Genomic DNA, 14596 nt, shown 5'->3' with positions numbered 1-14596 from the left:
CATAGGTAACTATCTTCTTGATGTTCAATATCCTTCATAGGACATGGGGCAAAAAGAAAACCTAGAAATACTCTAGTTGAACCCCCCAGATTTCAGATAAGAAAATCAAGGACCAGGGAATAAGTGAGTTGCCTAAGGTTTCACAGGTAGTATTACAGCAGGAATTTAAACCCAGGTCCCTGTGGCTTAACAATATCATAACACTCCTCCATGCTTTGCATTAAATATTCCTATCTGTTGCTGTATTCCAATTTTAAGTCATATCCCACCAAGTCTCAGTGGCATTAAGTCATATTTATCTCCTTACACTGAAATCTCCATATATTACACATACTCCATGTATTTGCTTCTGTATAGACCTCTGAGCTCATGGTTACTGTTTAGATCCCTCTTCCCTATTAGATCCTTCTTCCCTATTATCATCTTCTGTGGCTTATTAGGAAACCATAATGCTATTCTTACATCTGCTACTTTTATGAGAATGTAATCACGCAATATGGGCACTTCTCTTCCTTTCCCTCCATTTACAGCATTTTCTTCTAAATCAGATTGTCCAGCTTCAAGGAAAATACATTCTTCCTAATTAGTCCTCTTAAAAATATTCCATCCCTAGCCAAAAGTATCATCTAGTATCCTCATCGTAAACCACAGTCCAGAAAGGAAAATCTCATCCTCTAATTAAACTTTCTTGTTCACTTTTCATATCCTACTTGCCTTTTTTATGGTCCTCACTTTCCAATCACCAGCAATGGTGACAATGAAAACCATCATTTTGTGTCACTCCCCATCTCAATTCTTCCCTAGTTCTTTATAATCTAGAAATGATTTCCAAGTTTCTTTTGGCAGTAACTGTTTGTTTACACATAAATCACCAGAAATAAGTAATGTTAATTTGGTTTGAAAAATCTCAGAAAGTTCTCCTTCAATCCAATACAAAGTCTAAGAATATAGAACATTTCCTAACTGTTTACCTCATGTTTTCATATGGCTACCTCTCAACTTTTCAGCAAGGAGTCACATATAACCAGGACAAACCTTTATTTTCTAAGGCCAGTAATTAAAGTCTTTACTTTTTGTGGTATCTATAGATCTCACTTATCCTTCCACGGAACAAATCTTTCCAAATTCACTCTTTCTGGGAAGAGTTTCAGACCTATTAAATAGCTCCAACTACTCACAGGTCCCTTTTTTTCTAACTTTCTCATCATATTCTTCCACCTTCCAACTTCACACTCACTGAATCTGCTTCAGGAGACTTTTGCTACTTCATTTTCTTTTTGTTTGTTTTTTTTCCCACCATGCCAGGGAATACTTCATCTTATGTGACCAGGTGAACAACAGGCATTCCTCAAACTGAAGAAAAAAAAAATTTCTCCTCTTTCAGTAAGCCTAATCTTCACTTAATAACATACAATTATTATCTGTGGCAGAAACACAAACACAGCACAATTTGCAGGCAATTACAACAGTTCTATAATTCTCTTTACCTGCTAAAATTAAGATTCTCTTATTTGTAAGCCCTCCTCAGTAGCTGTATTGCTGTGGTATATAATTTAGTTGCCACAGACCTATTTGCTATGCAATAGGGAAGCTCTCTAGCTTTATAACAGACTGCCAAGTTAAAGTCAAGAACTATGGTTCAAATCTACAATCTGCTGTTGTGTGACCCTCTGGACCTATGTTTCTTCATCTGTAAAAATAAGGCATCAGGACTAGAAGACCACTAAGGTCCCTTCCAGCTCTAAATCTGCAATCCTAATCTCCTAGACTACAAGATAGTAATAACTAGCAATGAGCAAACTACTACCATAATACAAGGAGTAGAGCTCAAGTCAGGAGTTATCTTGAAGAAACACTAATTAGAAAAATCTGAGGCTCACTCACCTTCATTTTTCTCCTTCCCACTATCCCCTTAAAATAAGAGTCAACTATTTCTCTTCATAATAGATTTTAAAATCATAGCATCTCAAATCTGGATTAACAAGCAATGTCAATAGTCATCTTGAGATCAACTCCTCTATTTTACAGAAGAGGAAATTGCTCAGAGTGATAAAATGATTTTCCCAAGGTCACACAGGTAGTAAAGGCACCTGCATATTCAGTTCACTATCTACCACAACATGCTTCCTTAAATTCAAACCCCATCCCTAACCCCAACATAGATTTATGAACCTCATATTCATTTGTAAAATAAAACTAGATCCATTTAAACACCTACTATGTGCTTACTGAGATGAAGACTGGACGCTAAGATCACTGCAGCCATGAAATTAAAACATGCTTTCTCCTTGGAAGCAAAGTTATGGCAAAGAAAAGCGAAAAAGCAGAGACATCACCTTTCTGACAAGGTTCAAAGTGGTAAAGTATGGCTACGAGAGTTGAACTATAAGAAAAGCTGAGCCTCAGAATTGACAGTTTTGAATTGTGGTACCAGAGAAGACTTCTGAGAGTTCCTTGGACAGCAAGGAGACTCAATCAGTCAATACTTAAAGAAATTAACTCTGACTATTCATTGAAAGGACAAATACTGAAGATGAAGGGGGTACTTTGGTCGCATAATGAGAAGCCAGGATTCATTGCAAAAGATTGATGCTGAGAAAGACTGAAGCAAAAGGAGAAGGAGATGGCAGAGGATGAGAAGTATCAACAGTAGGATGTGGGCCCAATTCTTCTGACATGGAAACTAAAGTTGAGATAGTTCAATTGATTTGGCCAAGGTCTTGTGACCAGAAACTAAGGGTAGGAGTTGAACTCAAGTAGTACTCATATTTTGAGTAAAGCAAATAAAGCAGAACCATAAGCCAATATTCAAATGAAGACGAAGTTAAATCTTTCTTATGTAAACATGCTTATGAAGGGAGGAAGGAAACAAGTATTTATTAAGCCCCTCCTATATATGTCAGGCCCTGTACTTTACCACTATAGGCACTTTACAATTACCATCTCATTTGATCCTCATGACAGCCCAGAAGGTAGGTGCTGTTAATATCCATATTTTACAGATGATGAAACTAATGGAAAGTAAGTAATTTGCCCATGGTCACACAGCTAATAGGTGCCTCTTCTGAATGACTGCTTCTGAATGAAGGTCACCCTGACTCCAAGCCCAGCACTGTGCTACCAGATGCCTCAACCACTTTTACTACTGGAAGCATTTTGAGGAAGGAAAATCAGTGGGGTGGAACAAAACAGAAATATACTCCAAAAGAAAAAGGGAGAAGTAGAGCTTCAGATTTAATATTATTTCAACAACAAACAACAGTGTTTTCATGAACAGCAATTGCAAAAATTCCCTCACATAAGCATGATGGAAGAATGAAAAGGGCATTGAAAGACTCCCAGAACTGGAAGGGCACTGAAAACATCATTTATTTCAACCCTTCATTTTACAGATAAGGTAACTGAATGCCATGACTGTAAAGTGACTTCCTCAAGTGCATACCAATATTTAGCAACAGAGGGAGAGCTAGAGCAGCTTATTTCAAGTTAACATATCATTTTCAAAACTGCACCATGAAATCAAGTTAACTTTGAAACAAAAACTCATGAAGGAGAATTACATTAACATCCTAAAATGTAAACTTCAATAAATGAATTATAAAGTATTCTCATCTCACAAAAGTTTTATATTTATATTTATTCCATACTTATCCAAACTGGTTCACAAATTAGATAAATTAAGGGTGATTACTTGCTTCTCAAAAGAATTTAATCTTGAAGGTATTACTTACTAACACATCTAGAATGCACTGGAGAAAGGCTGTCAGAACTATCTAAGTGAGAGATAATGAAGAGCCTGAATCAGGATGATGGTCACAATAAATGAGATTGTGGAGAAAGAAATGATAGGATTTGGTTATTAGATATGGTGGGGTTGAGGTGGGGAGCTGAAGGAGAAGGAAGACTCAAAGATGACAGGTTTCTCTAGCATGGATAAGTGGTTATAGTTATCATTTTTAGAGGAATGGGAGAAGAGGAAGGAAGGAAAGACAAGTCAAAGGGAGAAGGAGGAAGTAAGACTGTTATTCCACCAATGTAGGGAATTTCTAGTGCTTGCTGTTATAACACCATCCATTGCTGCCAATCAGCAATTCTTCTGTCATTTATACTTAGCTGTCTGAAGTACTAAGGTTAAAAGATTTGCTCAGGGTCACAAAGCCTAATTCCAAAGTTAGCCTTCTTTCTTTCCCCTATGCCATGCTTCCTTTCCACTATTGCCAATTTAATATTCCTAAATCACAGTATAAGGTTCATGCCACTCTCCTGCACAAAAAAAATCTCTCTCCATTATGCACCAAAGAAATTCCAAACTCCTTAACTTGGGATTCAGTCTTCCATTTCACTCAATCTCATGTCCTAGAGACTACTTTGTGGTTCTCTAAATATGCCCAGTGGTTTCTTGATCCTGTGTCTTTACTTACACTGTTTACTTCCCCAATTCTCCCTATTTAATTCCTACCCATTCTTCAAGTGCCAGTTCAAATACCAACTTCTCCCTTCCCTAACTGCCCTCCACTTCTCAGCCTTAAGTGATTTAACTCTCTGAGAAAGTCATCTACAATGCGTGTTTCCACTTCCTTTTCTGTCATTCTCTTCTTAACTCTCTAGTCTGGCTTCTATAACCTCATCATTCAAACAAAACTGCTTTCTCCATAGCTATTAATGATCTCTAAATAGCTAAATCTAATGGACTTTTCTCAACCTTCATCTTTCTTGACCTCTCTGCAGCCTGGGACATAGTTGATCACCCTCTTCTCCTTGACAGTTTCTTCTCTTTAGGTTCACATGACATTATTCTCTCCTGGTTTTCCAACTGCTCTATCTCAATCTCTTTTGCTGGATCTTCATCCAGGTTACTCTCTCTGTGAATGTCCCATAAAATTCTGTCCTAGCCCCTCTTCTCCCTTCATACTATTTCATTTTGTGATCTCATCAGTTCCCATGGATTTCATTATTATTTCTATAAAGATTACTCTCAAATATAATATTACTGTTGTGAATACCACCATCTTCCCACTGACCCAGGTTCCCAATCTCTGTGGTATTCCTTGATTCTTCATTCTCACCCCTCCCCCCCATATCCAGTCTGTTGCTAAGTTTTATCAATTTTACATGCATAAAATCTCATTTATCCCCCTTCCCTCACAGCCTCCTCAGTCACTGCCACCATCCCAGTGCAGGTTCTCATCACTTCAAACCTGGACTTCTGAAAAAGCCTGCTGGCTGGTTGTTCTGCCTGCCACAAGTCTCTGCCCTATCTGGTCCATTCTCCAATCAGATGTCAAAGTAGTCTTCCTATAGTGTAAGTCTAACCATGTCACTCTCTTACTCAAGAAACTTCAGTGGGTCTCTATCACCTCCAGGATCAAATATAAAATCCTGTTTGGCATTCAAAGCTGTTCATGACCTAACTCCCTGACCACCCACCTTTCCAGTCTTCTTACTACTTAGAATCATGCCCTCCTAGTTTGATTGTACACTGTTTTCATATCTCCTCTTTAGATTGTTAACTTGAGAGCATGGTCTGGCTTTTACTTTTCTTTGTATCCCCAGAATTTAATACAGTCCCTGACATATAGTTGGTGCTTAATAATTGTTTGACTCTCTGAACTAACATAGACTTTGCACACCATTTGTACTATACTTTCATATCATACTTTGTACTAGAATTTATTTATATGTAGCTAACCTTCCCTTTTAGGTTAGAGGCTTTAAATGAAGGTCAGGGACTATCCTCCTGTATCCCACAAGCAGTATGGTCTTCTACATTCAGGTCTCTGAATCATAAACATTTGGGTTTAAGTACAACCTCTGAAACTGACCAGCTGTAGGACCCTAGGTAAGTCATTTGAAATCTCAGTGCTCTAAGCAACTCTCTAAGAGCACAGAAAGTGCTGACCAGCACTGATAAGAGTGAGCTTCCTCATCAAGAATTCTTTTTATCAATAAAATAACACGTCCAATCCTTATCCCTATTCCCTACAGAACCTAAGATAGTGTATTGAGCTGAGTATCACAGGATCTCAGAGCTGGAAAGGACCACTGAGGCAATTTGTTCCAACCTCTCCTTGGAATGAGAATCCCATTTACATGATACCTAAATGGTCAGTAAGCCTTTACCTTTTGTGAGGAAGAACCTACTCCCTCCCCCAATGTGACCCATTCTACTTCTGGACAGCTTTAATTGTCAAGAAACTTCTTCCTTCTATAAAACCTAAATTTGCCTCATCTACCAATTGTCCATAGTTCTGCCCTCGAGGCCTTTAAATTCTTGAAGAAAGTTCTTATATCTCTTCTAAATCTTCTCTTTTCTAAGCTAAACAGCCCTAATTCCTTCAGCCTATGCTTAGATGTCATGAAGTTGCCATCATTCTGGCTCTCCTTCTCTGGACACTATCCAGCTTACGAACATCCTTCTGAAAACATGGCACCCAGAACTAAACCCAATACAACAGCTATAAGATGGTGAGGGCAGAGCATAGCACCTACCTAGCCCTGGACAATATGGCTCTCTAAATGCTACCTGAGGTTGCATTACTTTTCTTGGCTGCCAAATCACACTGCTGATTGATATTAAGCTTGGAAAAAGCAATCACTGGCCCTGCATTAAGAGTACCTGGGCAGAAATTGCTCTTTTGGATAGCTACTCTGTGACCTTGAGCAAGTCATTTAACCTTAGTTTTCCCATCTTTAAAAGGAGAAAGACAGATTATATCCTCTAAGATCGCTTCCAGCTGTGACCAATGTTCCTATAATCTAATCACAGCACCTAATATATGTCATAACTTCACCCTGAAATTGATTTTTCATAACTGAGACATTATCTCTATTAAATTTCCTATTACTGAATCTGGTTCTATGTTCTAGATTGCCAACACTTCTTTCCTTTTCATTCTCTCAATTCTCTCCAGTCTGGTTTCTGACCTCATCTGTCAACCCCAAACTACTTATCACTCAAATACTTGTCCAATTAAAAACTGAATACTGGTGTCCATTCAATTAGCATTATTAAGTACTTTACTATGCACCAGAAACTGGGGAATACAAAGACCAAACAAAATGGTTCCCACTCTTAAAAAACTTTCATTGTATTGAGGCATAATGAACACATCTACAAGAAATTAAATACTATATATACATATAAATACTACATAAACACATACACACTAATTCCCTTGGTAGGGCACTAACAACTAGGGGAAGGTAGAGGAATTAGAATCGTCTTCAAGGACGTGGGACTTGAGCTGTGCTTTGAAGGAAGATGAAGAATCAACAAGGTTTAAATGAGAAGGGAGTACGTTCCAGGCATGGGCACAGCTTATGCAAAGAACACTCAGGAGATAGAATATCATGTATGGAGAATAGCAAGCAGGTCAGGAACACAGAGTACATGAAGGAGAGTAATATGTAATAAACTTGGAATAGGAAACTAGATGTGGTCTATTAGCAAGACAGTCTCAAAACCAGAAAGACCTGGGTACAGGTTCTACCTCTGACACATCCTGGGACACGGGGACTTTGGACAAATCACTTAACTTTTCAGTGCTCTAGGCAACTTTTTACAATGATGGTTTTTAACCTGGGGTCTCTGGATAGATTCCAAGAGGTCCATGAACTTGGGTAGAAAAAAACTGCATTTTTATTTCAATATGATTGAATTTAATTGCTTTGCAATCTTATGAATTCTATTTTATGTCTTTACAAGCATCCAGAGGTTTCAAGCACTGCCAAAGGGGTCCATGACACAAGACAGGTTATCAACTTCTGTTCTAAGACTACATATTGCAGAGAAGGTGCCAGCCAAGACTGATAGAGGAAGGTCCCTATACTATTGAAATCATAGGTCTTAGACCTATGCTTGTATTTTTTATAAGAAAGAGATCAAAATTTTTCAAGCAGGGGAACGACAGTCAATTCTGTGCTTTGGAAATATCAGCTACACAGAGACTGAAGCAATGAGACAACTGGGAAGCTTTAATAATAGTCTAGGCAAGAGATGATCCAGGCTTAAATAAGGGTGGTGGATGTGTTAATGGAAAGAAGGTAGATCTGATGAGACCTAGCAACTAGCTGGATGTGAGAAGGAAATATTTTAAGATGACTCAGCTATAAACATGGAGAAAGATGTCAGTGCCCTCAATAAAAAATGGTAAGTTAGTAAGAGAGGATGGTTGGGAGGAATGTAATTAACTTTTGTTGTGTATCTGTTGAGCTATGGGACATCTATTTGGCAGTATCTAATAGGCAGCTGTCAAATGACTAGAAGAAAGACTGGGGCTAGATATTCAAATCTGGAAGTTATCTGCATAGAAGAGACAGCTATATCCACAGAAGCTGGCGAGAACTTCAAAAGAATGTGAAGGAAAAAAAGAAGGCATAAGACAAAGCCCTGGGGTATCCATGAATGTGAGCAAAAAGATGTTGCCTCAACAAAGAGGACAGAGAAAGAGTATTCAGACAGATAGGAATCAGAAGAGAGCAGTGCATGAAAGAATAGGGAAGAGAGTATTTAGGAGGAGGTGGTGGTCAACAGTGACAAATGACGCATGACAGAAACAGTCTAATATTTCTGGTAAATGTGCTAGCAACTATTGCTTCTTCAACCTCATCTAGCCAACTGCTCCCACTTACTTTTTATCTGCACATCCCGAGTCACTTGTTTGAGGAATAATTTCTACCTCAGAAGCCACATAAAATTTCCCAAAGCAAAAAAACTGTTAGAGATAACAATTTTCTTTTTTGTCAATGGTTCTCAATCTCTTTTGAACAGGTCCCTCATCTACTCCCCTAGCTCTTCTCACCTATACCTAAGACTTAACTATTCTTTGGCAATCTTCACAGTTTTACTTTCTCTGTCTCTGTCTCTCTCTTCCATATCTTATCTAAATTGCTCAAGCCCCCAAATCTCATCCCTCTCACTCTCAGTAGATGATCTATTTTTTTTAACCAAGTTTTGGACAAGGCAAGAAATGTAATTTATGAAAGTCATTTCACCTACCTGCAACTAAGTTTCCTCAGCAGTAAAATGAAGGCATTCAACCGATGAACTCTGAGATCCCTTTCAGTGTGTACTTCATATATCAACTTTTCTCCCCTGGCTATTTTTATGCTGCATTTTCCTTGTCTGGCTCTCCATCCTCACTGACCTCTCAGTCTCATGGACTCATGGAGACTAGATGGGCCATAGGGATCATCTAGTGCTATCCTCTCATTTTAAAAACAAAGCTATGGCTGTTAATTTTCTCACCTGAAAAATGTGGTGGAACTAAATCAAGAGATCTCAACCTGAGGTCCCTGAACTTGTTTTTTTTTAACATTTTGACAACTATATTTCAACATAACTGGTTTTCTTTTGTAATTCTATGTATTTCATTATGCATTTAAAGACATTATTGAGAGAAGGGGTAAACAGGTTTCAGCAGACTGCCAAAGAGATTCATGACACCCCTCGCTGTACCCAAAGGATCTCTTAAGATTCCTGCAGTAATCACCTACAACCACTCCCATGGTTTCTACCATAAATCTATAAAGATAATTTAAGTAAACTAATTTCAGAAAAATAATAAATAAGGGTCAGAAGACATAAAGTTTGTTCGTAACTCAATTAAAGACATTCCTTTTCCCAAGTATTAGGGTCCTTCTATAAATAAAGTGAAAGGTTTGCATCTTGAGCCTGGCAGAAAAGTACTCCATTGAACAATCCTGCATGACCGCAATTAAAAAATCATTTTTCCAGTCTCCTAGATCCAGAAATATAGTTTAGAAAATGAAGATGAGAGGTATTGGGTAGAATTAAAAAGGAGGAAGGGTGAATCAGGAAGTACATACTGAAAAAGATATTCTATGAAGAACAGATAGTCATTTGTGAGTAAGTGGGGGGGAAGGGGGGAGAGAGATAGTAAGTAGTACAAAACTAACCAGATACATTGTATTAGGAAAGGAGTAAATTGAACAACTAAAGTACAATTACTGAAAATTCATCAAATATCAAAGGGAGTTTTTGATTTCAGCCCTGCTATATACTACATAACTAAAATCACATGAAAGTACTATATATTCATGTTTAGGTCAAACTTAAGGCAATTTAATTCACCAAACAATAGTTTTCTGATTCTTAAGTAAAAAGCATAAATCCAAGGAAACTACTAAAATACCAATGACAAAGTTCTGACAATGATTCCTAGTGGCCAGACAGATAAAAAGGTGCATTCTATTCAAGAATCTGATCTTTTATCATTTTCTTCCTACAAAAATTTAATAGAATCTAAACTCTGCAATATTTAAAGAATATAAAGATTTTTAAAGAAAAAAAGAGGATCTTCTTTGATTACTGTATTGGCAAGATCTTTACATGTCACAGCTATTACACTCATACAAACTACACTTCTCTATTATATTGCTCAGAGTTCATTGAGAGTTCATTTATAACTTGTACAGGCCTTTAAAATGAAAAAAAAAAAACAACCCTACTTCATAAGCTTAATTTTGTTGTGCCTCCCTAAAATAAATCAATATTTTTTCTTTCCCACGACTTAGTAGTCCCATTTTGAAATTTTTATAGAAAAACACTTGACCACATATATTACTCTGTGAAATCATAACAGCAAAAAATATTCCTTAGCATCAAATTTCATTTAAAAAGCCCCTGTTAGTTTTAGAGAAAATGTGAGGGGAAGTAACACTGCTAGACTCTTGGTTTCAAAACTGATAAGCTTGCTCCAGAGAAGCATCACGTGTCTAGTTTGATAATGTAATACTGATAATGTAAAACAGATTTTTTTAATAATAAAAAAATAAGTTACAGCAGTAGAGCAAAGGAAAGAAAAGTATAGGTAAAGCAAAATGCAGATCTAACAGGGCGTTGATTTCTTGGCAATGCTGGCAGAAGCAATAGACACACCCCTAGCGTCAGCCTCCAACACTACAGCAGTGAATCCTGTCTGGGGATTAACGTTAGAGCTCGGAAGGCAAATTTAAATCGCCATGATTCAAAAACAACCACCACCGCAGGAGAGATATTTTTGGAGGTAGTAAGGAAAAAATCCGTGGTAATGAGCAAACATTCAAAACAATCCTTCCTGTCCTTCGGGATTGGATCTACCCTCTGGTCTACCACTAAATGTGTGTTGGACTTTTCCTGTTTGCTCATTTTGAGAGAAAAGGAGCCCACTAAGAAAACTCCCGTACGGCTGCAATCAGCATCAAAATAAATGCCAACAGGAGACGGGAAAGGAAAAGATTATTCCCTTCCCTTCCCTCTAAGACTCTTCCTGTTCAGTAGTCAAGGCAGAGAGAGAAATACCAGCTAAAAAGGACCGCAGGCACTACAATGCTATTCGCCCCCAGGCATTTGTTTTTATTTTCTTAAGGTAAATAATCAGGCCGACATTCCCAGGCGGGGGAACAGAGGAAAAAGGTCCAGGGGGAAGGAAAAGAAATCAAGAGCGAAGAGGGGGAGAAAGAGTAAGATGAGGCAGATCTGGGGAGAAAGAGCAAGGAGGTGGTGGGGTAAAGAGGGACTGGGGGGGCACAAGCTGGCGCTGGAGGGGCGAGGGTGTGGGTGGCATAGCAGGTTGCAGCAACCGACGAGTGCGAGAAGCGGGGTGTCCTCCCAGAAGGGAAATCTCGGGGGGGGCCAGGGAAGAAGCCAGAGGGAAGACGAAGGAGGCTGAGAGGCGCAGGAGAGGTTCGGTCCTGCCCAGGGGGCCCGGGGGCGGACCTGCAGTGGCCCACGCGAGCTCGGCCCCACCGAGATAAGACAGACAGACAGACACACGCACGCACACACACGCACAGACGGCGGGTCGGAGCAGAGCGGACGAGGGTGGGGGCAGGGGTGTCAACGCACCCCCACCCCGCCTCCCTGCCCCCGCCTTCAGGACCCGCCGAGATGGGGGTTGGGGGGAGTCCTCTCTCTCACCATGTCGGACGCTGGGTCGGCCGCTCGCTGGCTGGCTCGGTCGCAGGGGCGGGTGTCGGCTCTCGGGCTGGATCCCCAGGGAGGAGCTGCAGCTGGCGGCGGCGGGGTGGCCCGGTCGGGGCTCTGGGTCCTGGGGGGGCGCGGGGGAGGGCCGCGCGAGGGGGAAGGGGAGGGAGCGTCCGCGGAGGAGAAACTAACCACACGGATGACGAGGAGAGGAAGAGAAGTGGAGGGGCGGCGGAGGGCGGCTGGAGAGCAGGGCCGGCAGAGGGGGAGGGCGGCTCGGCGGCGGCGGCAGCAGCCTCGCACTCGCGCCGGGGCGGAGCGCTGACTGGCTCACTGCGGTGGCTCGCACTGACCCGCAACCTCCGGGCGAGAAAGAGAGGGAGGAGGGCGGGAGAGGGAGGGGGAGGAAGAGAGCGAGCGAGAGAGAGGGAGAGGGGAGAGGAAAGAGAGAGAGAGAAAAAGAGACAGAGAGGAGAGACAGGGAGAGAGCGCGATGCTGCGGCGAAGAGGGGGCGACGGACGGGGCACGGCGGGGCGGCGGAGGCGGAGCTTCACGGAGCGCCGCCGCACATCCGGGAACCTCCGGCGGAGCTGGAGCCTTGGCCGAGGCCCCGGAGCTCCCTCTGGTTCGGGAAGGAAGAGGGGGAGGAGCAACGCGCAGGCCCCGCCCCTCTCTCATCCTCCTTCCTGCCCCCCACCCCCTCCCCCTTCTTCGTCCGAGCGTTCGTCTCCGCCCCCGTGCGTGCTGTGCGCGGGAGGAAGCCTCTGGGAAACAAGGAGGGCGATGCCGGTGACGTAGGTTGTCGTAGCCTTTCCTGTCACGTGGGGTGAGGGAGGCGGGGGAGGAGGAAGAAGAGGGGGCAGGGGAAGGAAAAGGGGAACTGGAGTATCGTAGGTGTGTGTGTGTCTTAGCTTAGTGGGAGGACTGGAGTTGTGCCACGTTGCCCCGGTGTTTCAGAGTGCCACCGACCCTCGGGCCCCCTCCCTGACGTCCACCCCCAGCCTAGAAGCTGCCACTTTCCCGGCGAGGGGGCCGCCGCTCTGACTCTAGCCCCGCCGCAGGCTTTGCGCCGAGCGCCCCGGGGTTGCTCTCCCCGGAGGCGACGCCCCCAACGCCCTATCCCCCGCCCTCGCATGAGTTAGCAAAATCAAGATCCCCAGTCGTGAGGCCTTGAGCCGTGGGGAACCCCACAGCTGAAGGACAACGTGTCCGAACCCCCCGCAGCTTTCATGGTGCGGAAGGAGGGACGGGGGCCGCGGCTCCATACCCGGGAAAAGGCCCCAGCAGCCTCTGCGTTGTTGTTCTTCCCAGCAGCCTCTAGTTCTTTGGTGCGGTGTGGTCAAACCCCCGGGGAGAAAAAGGAGTGATCCTGATTGCTCCAGGGGGATGTTGTGAGGCTCCGAAGAGATAATGGATCTAATACTCCAAAAATCTTTAGGCGATATATAAATGCCACTTACTACTAGTTTACCCTCTGAGCTTAAGCAGTGTTGAGGGTAGCACCGGGGGTGCTGGTAAATGTTAAATCTTCGGATGATGGGGGAGCATAATATATGCGCGACACTTTTAAGTTTTAACACTTGATAGTCTAGACAATTCACAAAACAAGCCCTCGTTTGCAATGATTGCCTATTTCTGATGTGTAAATGTTCACACAGAAAATTTAACAATTAGCCAGCCAGTATGGAGTTTGCTCCAATACACCCTTGCTCCAATTTCCTTAGTAGACCAAACAAGATAAAAAGTAACATTTGCTCCCTCGTTCGTGTTAGTAGCTGCCACCCCCAGAAAAATTCAGCTTTTACCTATCTCACTAGAGCAAAACCACTTTTTTCATTTTTAACTTAAATCTGCATAAGGATAATATCCAATAAAAGGAAAAGAAGTTATTTAAATTCAAAAAAGATAACTAAAACAGAAGGTGGGGTGGAAGGACAACAAAATACTTTAATATGTTCATATTTACAGCACATATTTTACAATCACAAATTCCATGTATCTTTGTAATGAAATTCACAAATAGTCAAAAGGGGCAGCGAAGTGGTTCATTGGATAGAGTACTAGTCCTGGAGTCAGGAAGACCTGAGGAGCCTCAGACACAGGATAACCCTGGGCAAGTCACTTAACCCTGTTTGCCTCATGTGAGTAATGAGCTGGAGAAGAAAATGGCAAAACCATTCTAGCATTTTTGCCAAGAAAGCCCCAAGTTGGGTTATGAGTTGGGATTGATTGAACAACCGTCAAAAGTAAATTATTGGCATTAGTTATCCCACTATCTTTGTAAGATATGTAGGGAGTATATGTTAATATTTTGATGGAGTTAACTGTCTAAAACAGGCTTCTTGAGTTATTGAAAGTATGATTCTGAAACGAGGGAGGCTTGACTAACTACTAAATTCAGAGTTGGACCACCACATAAATTGGAAACTAAAAGGCCAAGAAGTGAGATTCGAGCTTTAACTACTGCTTAAGTACTTTTATTGAGTTTTCATTGAGGTAACCATAATTATTTAAATGTCTGTGATTTACAATAACATCCAAATGACAATCCCTGAGCTGAAGGAATTTAAATCTGTTTTATCGTTGCATTGGCAAAGTGGGGATAAGGAAAGAGGGCTGAACTGAAATTAAAAGAGCTCTGAGTTTTTTTTACTCTTGGAATAACATTT

General features: G+C 41.6%; 1 protein-coding gene across 2 annotated transcripts in view; it reads right to left on the bottom strand.

Moving 5' to 3' along the window:
* The window catches only part of PPP3R1 (protein phosphatase 3 regulatory subunit B, alpha), a 112943-nt gene that overhangs the window by 83827 nt on the left and 14520 nt on the right, over positions 1 to 14596 (bottom strand). The window contains exon 1 of one of the 2 annotated variants that reach the window (XM_072635376.1): positions 11921 to 12562. The exons of the other annotated variant lie outside the window; for it this stretch is intronic. Within the exon in view, the coding sequence (XP_072491477.1) occupies positions 11921 to 11923 (3 nt within the window). The 5' untranslated portion in view covers positions 11924 to 12562. Of the gene's footprint in view, positions 1 to 11920; positions 12563 to 14596 lie in introns of those variants that run through there. 2 annotated transcript variants of the gene reach the window in all.

The sequence above is a fragment of the Notamacropus eugenii genome, chromosome 1, assembly GCF_028372415.1.
Source record: "Notamacropus eugenii isolate mMacEug1 chromosome 1, mMacEug1.pri_v2, whole genome shotgun sequence".
NCBI classification, from domain to species: Eukaryota; Metazoa; Chordata; class Mammalia; order Diprotodontia; family Macropodidae; genus Notamacropus; species Notamacropus eugenii.
This window is presented reverse-complemented; position numbering and strand designations above follow the sequence as displayed.